This window comes from Astyanax mexicanus, chromosome 15, assembly GCF_023375975.1.
Source record: "Astyanax mexicanus isolate ESR-SI-001 chromosome 15, AstMex3_surface, whole genome shotgun sequence".
NCBI classification, from domain to species: Eukaryota; Metazoa; Chordata; class Actinopteri; order Characiformes; family Acestrorhamphidae; genus Astyanax; species Astyanax mexicanus.
The window spans coordinates 16851290-16860071 of NC_064422.1; the positions used below are offsets into that span (position 1 = coordinate 16851290).

The 8782-nt window shown below is 36.5% G+C and overlaps 1 protein-coding gene across 2 annotated transcripts; it reads left to right on the plus strand.

Moving 5' to 3' along the window:
- The first annotated feature begins 1378 nt into the window (after window positions 1–1378).
- On the plus strand, window positions 1379–8250 carry LOC103029452 (L-seryl-tRNA(Sec) kinase). 2 transcript variants are annotated; one of them, XM_007260921.4, is made up of 6 exons: window positions 1379–2153; window positions 2840–3083; window positions 3337–3535; window positions 3901–3976; window positions 4223–4316; window positions 4492–8250. In XM_007260921.4, exons 1-6 carry the CDS (start codon window positions 1959–1961, stop codon window positions 4722–4724), a joined length of 1041 nt encoding a protein of 346 aa, XP_007260983.3. In that variant the 5' UTR covers window positions 1379–1958; the 3' UTR covers window positions 4725–8250. The 2 variants fall into 2 exon arrangements, with proteins under 2 accessions (XP_007260983.3, XP_007260982.3); XM_007260920.4 differs by having other exon boundaries at window positions 1380–2153; window positions 2837–3083.
- Window positions 8251–8782: the final 532 nt, after the last annotated feature.

An 8782-nucleotide genomic window follows, 5' to 3' on the forward strand; every position in this document is an offset into this window, starting at 1 on the left:
TCTTGGCTAAAAATGAAATTACACTGCCTTATTTATAGTGATTTATAGTGGCCTGCAAAAGTAATCTTACCCCTAGAAATTAAGATCACATTTTATCACCTTACAACCACAACATTAAACGTATTTTATTGAGATTTTAAGTAATAGACCAACACAAAGTAGCATACTGTTGTGGTTGTGTTTTAAGGGTGATGATCGTTCTTATTTTTCCGCATAGCACACGTATATTTTTGCACTAAGGCCAAAAAGTTCAACTTTGGACCCATCTGATCACAGCACCTTTTTCCACATGTTTGCTGTGTCCCCTAGATTGCTTGTGGTAACTGGACCTAACTGATGTGATGCAGAGTTTGACAAGAAGATGACCAAAAAGGTGATGACTGCTGTATCCATGAAGGCCGTCATAAACATCTTCATGGAAGACACTGACAACAATTATGAGGAAAACAATGAAATAGACAGTCAAGATGAGGACAAAGAAGACACTGAGAGAGACAATAAGGAGGAGATTGATACATAAATTTATGTTGTCATAAAAAGGTAGACATTGAAAGGTATATATACAGTACAGGCCAAAGGTTTGGACACACCTTTTCTTTTTCAATGCGTTTTCTTTATTTTCTTGACTATTTACATTGTAGATTCTCACAGAAGGCATCAAAACTATGAATGAACACGTGGAGTTGTACTGAACAAAAAAAATGTAATAATAATAAATAAAAAATATATATTCTAGTTTCTTCAAAATAGCCACTGCTTTGCACACTCTTGGCATTCTCCTAATGAGCTTCAAGAGGTGGTCACCTGAAATGGAGTTGAAGGAGTTCCCAGAGGTGTTTAGCACTTGTTGGCCCCTTTGCCTTCACTCTGTGGTCCAGCTCACCCCAAACCATCTGGATTGGGTTCAGGTCCGGTGACTGTGGAGGCCAGGCCATTTTTTGTTAAGTACAGAAAACTCCACGTGTTCATTCATAGTTTTGGTGCCTTTAGTGAGAATCTACAATGTAAATAATCATGAAAATAAAGATAACGCATTAAATGAGAAGGTGTGTCCAAACTTTTGTCCTGTACTGTATATATATATCTAGAAATATATGTCTAGAAACGTGTGCTAAGCACAGCAAATGTTACTTGCATTACGTTTTCCTACCATTAAACCAAGAGTTTAGCTGTAAGAACAGCGACTATAGAGCCCTAAAATAGTCTAGTTCTAGAATAGAACAGAAATGTTGTTCAAATAAAGAAATAAATAATCAGTTAATGTTATGTATATATATATATATATATATATATATATATATATATATATATATATATATATATATATATATATAACAAAAATATTTGTAGAAATGTGTAGAAACTGCAGCAAGGCTTTTTCAGCTAATAAAACTACAAATCCCTACTTCCTACAGCGGCATGGTTTTGATGACGACATGGTCACGTGATGCTTTTTTCGCCAATGAGGTGAGCCGCACGTGGTGATAACAAACCCGGAGCACTGTGTAGCAGAGACGATGGCTGCAGTGTTTAGCTGTTTCTAGTGTAATTATCGTGTTTAAAGGAGATTTTGAGACTATTTATTCAACAGAAATTACTTAAAACTATATAAGAATGTGTGAAACCTCTTAAGAACCAGCATATGTTTGAGGCGAGCCTATAAAATAAGGGAAACATCGCGTTTGGCAGGAATGTTTAGCCACATTAGTGTACATGCAGTTGTAGTTTAGCTAGCGAGTTTAAATTAAATGTTTGAGTGGTTATTTAGAGTTACATGTAAATTTGGATTATTTAGGTGTTAAACACAGTCTGAGGTTTGTTAAATATTTTTATACTTGTTTATTCTGTTTGTACTGTAGCTATTAGAACTGCTACTCTTTACTGCTGTCTGTAAAAATAATCCTTTATACGATCTGGAGGTCCAGTGAAACTGTACAGTGTGTGTTTCTGACCTCACCATGCCCGCTGCAGTCTGCCTGTGTGTGCTGTGTGGTTTACCTGCGTCTGGGAAGTCCAGCCTGGCCCAGGTAGTCTCTTCTGAACTCCACATGCAGGGCTGGAGGACTCTTATTTTGTCATATGATCAGCTCATATCTGAGGATGCCTTTGATTTCAGTACAGCTGTGGTGGACGAGGATGGTGTCTCCAGAGGGGTAAGAACTATTTCGATGTCTTGTTTTGTATATTAAATATAGAATGTAATATACGCTATTATTTTGTATTATAAAATAACTACTATTTAATATACTCGTCAGAAAATTGAACATAATTGAAAAGTTATTTTTGTTTTAGAATTAAACTATTATGTAGATGTATTACACATGGAGTGATCTATATTAAGCATTTATTTATTTTATTGTTAATGATTGATTATTGCTTACAGCCAATGAAAACCCAAAAATCAGTGTCTCAGAAAATGAATTGTACTTTTGGCAGTGTGGGCAGTGTGCCAATTCCTGCTGAAAAATTAAAACCACATCTCCATAAAAGTTGTCAGCAGAGGGAAGCATTTTCATTGGATGTAATCCATAATCAACAATCATCATGAACAATAAAATAAATAAACACCTAAAATAAATCACTCTGTGTGTAACACATCTATATAATATGTATCTATATCAAATTTTGAACTGATTTAGTGAAATAAAGTAACTTTTTTTTAGTAATATTCTCTTTTCACTGAGATGCACTAGTATATTTATTGTAATACAATACATTATTACATTATTTATATATCAAGAATTTATCATAATTTATATCATAATGTTAACAGTTATTATCAAATTTAACTGATAAATTACTCATCCTTGTTTGTTATTTGATTGCTGTTTTCCAGCAGACGAGGTGGAGGCAGCACAGGCAGGCCGTGTTGTCCTGTGTGGAGAGTTTCCTGCAGGATTCTGATGCTCCCGGTCACTGTCGGATTGAGAAAGGTGTGTGGGAGCGTTTTAGCCAAGCCATACAGCAGCAGAAGATCTTACAAGCCCTGCAGAAATCTACACCCCAACCTGTTGCAGTGCTGCTCGATGACAACTTCTACTACCAGAGCATGAGATACGAGGTTTACCAGCTCGCCAGAAAGTGTAGGTCAACTGTGTGTGTGTGTGAGAGAGATTGACTTCACGTGTTATTGCTTGTTCTTATTTAAACTATTACTAAATTAACCCTCATTTAATTTACACGATGATCCACCTCTTAAATTAAAAAGATTTTAAAGAAATTAAGTGTAGTCAAAAGCAATTACAGTAATTTTTAAGGACTTTACATTCCCATGTCAGTAAAGATGAAATGAGCTGTTACATTACCCTCTCTCTCTTTCTCACTCACTGGCCACAGATTCGACAGGTTTCTGTCAGGTATATCTGCACTGTCCGGTGGAAGTGTGTCTCAGTAGAAACTTGGACCGAGGACGACCAGTACCAGATGAGGTGATTGTAGAGATGTCCAAACGCATGGAGTCTCCTAATGCGGCCAAAAACAACTGGGAGGAGACCAGTCTGACCCTCAACAGCACAGACTTCACCAATGCACACATGTATGTTTATAATAGTGTTTTCTGTATATATTAGTGTTTTCCACTAATGTACTAAATTCCAGGAATTATGTACTGTGCCGTAAACTGCTGTATTTACTCAAGGTTTCCACACATTTTGGAATACCTGGAAATTTAATGACTAGTTTTCCAGAAGTAGGAGCTTTTGAAAAATAGGCGGGAAAAGGGACAGACTCCTGCTTAATAACCCTTAATTTCAGGAGAAATACTAGAAAATTAGGTGCCCACACACTACTAGACATATGTGCTGTTGTAAACAGCTGTAGTTAAGTTTGTCAGCATAATCAGAAATGTTTGTTAACTATTGATTAATATAATAAAAATCCTCTTGTATTCTGTTTTTATAGCCAGAGTCTGCTCCAGTTGATGTCCTCAGCACTTAAGAACCCATTGAGTCCAGTTCAGGATGACTCAGAGCAGAAGGTACGTTATGTCTGCTTAATAAATATTGGAGAGCCATGTCATCTGCTTGTGTTGGTCCACTTTGTTATATCAAGTCCAAAGTCACCGCAGTGTTTTCCGGGAAAACTTTTTTTTTAGTATTAGTATATGATCTAAAAGCGAAAATGAATTTCTCTGCAACATCACTTAATTCTACCTTAATAACAGTGCTATTCTGTATGGTAAGATAAGAACTCTAGTTTGAGCATCTCTCGCTGTCTTTCTCAGGAGGCAGATCGAGAACGCTGTGCCTCCAGTGTGGTGCACCAGGCAGACCAGGCCTGTCGGCGGCTGGTGTCTCAGGCTATGGTGAGAGCAAGAGGTAGGTATTCACCAGTATTTAACACCACGTTCCCGCAGCAGGTAAAAAGTGCTCCGATTCTGATCTTTAAAAATGTTAATTCATTTCTAATATAATATTAGTTCTTATAGTTCTTTCCTGTACACTGTAATAAATCTGGGAGTAATGTTCTGATCTGGTGCTCTTGTTCTGTCAGAGAATAAGGCATCCTCTGAGGTTCTGAGGGTTCTGGCCCGGGATCTGAGTGAGCAAAAGACCCGTTTTCTGCAGGATCTGAGAAGACACGTCCTGCATGAGCTGCCGGTCAGTGAGGGGGAGGCAGTGGACGTGGAGCGAGTGGTCAGTCGAGCCCTGACCGTCTTCCAGCAGCAGAGAGAGGAAGTTCTGCAGAGACATGGCGTCAGCAGCACCAGAACCACTATCGCATGAGAGACTCAATGCAGCCACGAGGCTCATGTGGCTAACAAGTAATGAAGAATTATATACACTAGCATGGTGCTAACTGCAGGCCTTGATCATCACTCTTTTCTGAGTGTGTGGTGGTGTTCTGTAATCTGAAATAGACTTTGATTATGTGTCTTTGGACACTATGGATTGGTGCTTTTCTTGACAGGGATTAAGCCTTTTTTGCACTATAAGGAGCATTTAAAATCCTTTAATTTCGCAACAATCATCAGTGCGCCTTATAATCTGGTGCACCTTATGTATGAATTTTACCAGTCAGGTTGTGAGAAGCAGTAAAGCTCAGAAGCTGAGCCCTAGCTCTTTGGCTGTTCAGAGGTGAATATAAGTAGCCTGCTGCTAACCTCAAGCAGCATTAGCATTAGCTGCTAACCACAGCGCTTTCTCTTTTGCTGTTCAGAGGTAAGTATATCAGATGTAATATGGGACAAAACGCTAGCTAATATCACCCTGGCTTATCGAAACACTTAAGGTTCCTAAGTGTATAGCACTGTCAGGTGGCATTAGCTGCTAACTGCTAGTTTTAGTGGAAAACTGTAAATCTAAGTTTGCTTTAAATAAAAGAAAGCGCTTTAATCACCCAAATTAACAGTTTTAAGGAGAGAAATCTGTGTAGGTTATCACCCAGCCCTCATTTGACTTATCTGACTCGTCACCCAGCGGAGAGACCTGCTGAATTAGAGTTGCATAAAATGCACCTTATGAATAAAAATAAATCAGATGTTTATTGATAGTGCGCCTTATAATACGGCAAGCCTTATAGTGCAACAAGTACGGTGGTTTTAAGATTACATTTATCTTTTTTTTTTTTTTTTTTTTTTTTGGAGAATCTCCAATCAAAATGATGTGTAGTTTAAAAATAAGCTTAATTCCTGTCCGGAAACTGACTGCATATATCAATGTATATTAAGTCAGGTAACATTATTAATAAATTTTAGGCTTTTTATTCTTTTCGTTAAATTAATTTTTATTAGGCCTGTCACAATAATTACATTACAGATTTATCGAACGATACATAAACATGATGTCGATCATGTGAAGACCTTGATATTGCTGTTGTGTTTATGTGTATTTAAGCAGAGAAATTTACACATGCACAAAACACCCACACACACAGCACAGATTTAATTCTCAACTCAAACTCAACCAGAGCTGCTGTTGAACGTAAGAAAGAGCCTTTTGAAACTTTGTGAAGTAAACAGCATTATTAGCACACTTGACCCGTGATCTCAAATATATTCCGATTTGTGAATATGGTCACTGAGTTTGATCACCCATTATTTGGGATTAAACTGATGTCAACTTAATTTAAAAGCAATTTGTATGTGTATATGTATGCACACATACCCACAATAAAGTCATTTATCGAGATAAATCCTGGGACAATTTATTTTCCATTAAAAACGGTTATAGTGACAGGCCTAATGTTAAAAGAAAATCAAAATTATTTAACTTAATATCAGGAAGAAAGTGAATTATTTGTTCAGAAATATTTCATTTAATTATCTTATTTTATTATTTTAATTACTGTATGAAGTCACTTGTTGATTACTTGTAAATATTACTTTATAATTTTGCAATTTATTTCAATGAAATACCAGTGTGAATGCACTATGAAAAAAGTCAGAGCACCCCTCATTTAATAATTAATAAATTAATGTAAAAAAATAAAGTAATGCATAAAAAAAGCTTTAAGAGAAAATAGAACCACTTACAACCCTTGAAAAACCTGATAGACCACCAACACCACCCCTATAAGATAAACAGCAGCACAGTATGTGTTTATGCCATTGTTTCTGAGACTAAGTATAAAGCAGTTCACACTTAGTGACAGTTTTGACAGGAAATGTAATATACACTTAATGGACAAAAGTATTGGGAGATCTATTATACAAATTTTTGTTTATTATTGATCTTGTAACAAAAGCTGTGGACGGAGCTCCACAATTCCACTGCTCCTTTATACCCCTCTAGCCCATGCCTGGCATTAAAGGAGACCTCTGGAGTGAAACATGGTGATGAGAACTAACATTTGTTGAAGTCTTTTTTTCCCTGCATTTCAAAGTATAGCTCTTTTAGCTGATGCTCCTAACAAGTTTTCAATGCTAGAGATGGGGGAATAAAACTGCACAAGCAAAGAAATTGCTCATTTTAAAGAAATTAATAGTTTTACACCATTAGGAAGATAAAAGTAGCTCCACATTTCATTAGTAGGATTCTAAGGACTCTGACATTTAAAATGAGGTACTGAGAACCTTAAAAGGGCACAGGTAGTTTACCTGCCATTTTGAAATTAAGTCACAATAAATTGATTGATGAGCACAAACTATTAGGTAGGATAGTGGAACAGATTGCAAAATTAATTTGCGTGGATTTCCACTGTTGCTGAAAATATCTTTTTTAATATTCATGCATTTGGACTTAAATCATTTTGCAGACTGTTCCTCTATCCTATCTATTTGTTTGTGCTCGTCAGTCGACATCTCGTGACTTAATTCCAAGATGGCGGCGTCCAGAGATCTAGCTAAAGGTACTGTGTGCGTATAAACAGTGCGTATAAATCTATGCACTTTCAAAGTTTTCAGTACCTCATTTTAAATGTCAGTGCCCTCAGAATATTAACCAATGAAGTTGTGGAGCTACTTTGAACTTGTTATTGGTGTAAAAACAGCCATTTGTATGCCTAGCAGTGTACGCCTGTTGGGAGCATTTGCCAAAAGTGCTAAGAGGTTGGCTTTTCGACAAAGAATTGTACTCGTTATTATCATGTTTCACTACATCCCAATTCCATTTCACACTAGATTTCTCCTTTAGGAACTGTGCCAATAGGATTATGTTTGTTTATCTGCTTAAACCTGAACTTAAAGTTGCTAAATGCATTTATTAGACGTGGGTAGACATATAATAGTGTATTAAAGGAGAAGTCCGGTGTAAACTTGACTTTTGGTGTAGTAAAACATGACAAAAGTACTAACTTCTCTTGAAAGTTAGTACTTCCGTTCTCCCACAGCTTTCCAAGATATAGCAGTTTTTTTGGAGTTTCTCCAAACCGCTTTAGAATGGATGAAATGGGGCATATTTTATCTCTGGGTGCCAGCATCTTAAAGTAAAGTCATCATCATGATAAAAAGTGCTGTGCAAAGTGGCAGAAAATGACTGGATCTTGGAAAGCTGCGGAAGAGCAGAGGTGCGCTATTCAACAAAGGTTAATACTCTTTATCATGTTTTACAACACCCAAAGTAAATTTTACACCAAAGTTCTCCTTTAAGGGTTCTCTGACTTTTAGAATTTCTTATTCTGTGAATAATTGTCTTCAATATACAAATTGAAATATTCTGAAAATCAAAGCCAACAACATATGTTTCTTTTGTTTATTTTTTATTTGTATTATTAGTGAAGGCAGAATCAGAACCTGGTCTTGTGAGATGAAAAGTGAATACAAGAAGTGCTGCTTTCTTTACAGAAACAATGAAAATCTGGACAGTTCTTGAATGCGAGTGTCTCTCTCTCTCTCTCTAAACCCACCACAACACTACAACACCCAGCCAATATACAGTATATAACAGCCCAACAGTCTCGCTAACAGTCCTGATAATTATGACACATTTACAAATAGCTATTAGGAAATAACTATTTCCTAAATCGGTGTTCTTATGTTACTATGTTATTACTCCAACATCTACTGAAATGTTCAGCTCATCTTTAAGAAATAAAAAACAAAATTCTTTAAAAGATGACATGTAAAATAAAATAAATAAAATCCAGGAACAGCAAAGCATCTTATAATAATTATGCAACAATTGATGTCATCAAAGGTGTCCAGTCTGAGAGTGAAAAAGAGCATACTGATTAAATACGAAATCTTGATCTCGTCCAACATTGCTAATGCAGAATTAGCAACCAGCTACAGGCTTTATTCCACATCGCTACCACAGCATTAGCATGCCAACTACAGGCCTCATCAAACATCCCTACCATAGCATTAGCACACTGTCTATCGGCCTCTTCCCTCATTGTTAACCTA

Excerpts from the sequence above, each read along its gene's own strand:
- LOC103029452 (XM_007260920.4), top strand. The coding sequence starts at position 1,959 with ATGCCCGCTGCAGTCTGCCTGTGTGTGCTGTGTGGTTTACCTGCGTCT. Across the intron at positions 2,154-2,836 it reads AGGATGGTGTCTCCAGAGGG|CAGACGAGGTGGAGGCAGCA; the intron begins GTAAGAACTATT and ends GCTGTTTTCCAG. Across the intron at positions 3,536-3,900 it reads GACTTCACCAATGCACACAT|CCAGAGTCTGCTCCAGTTGA; the intron begins GTATGTTTATAA and ends CTGTTTTTATAG.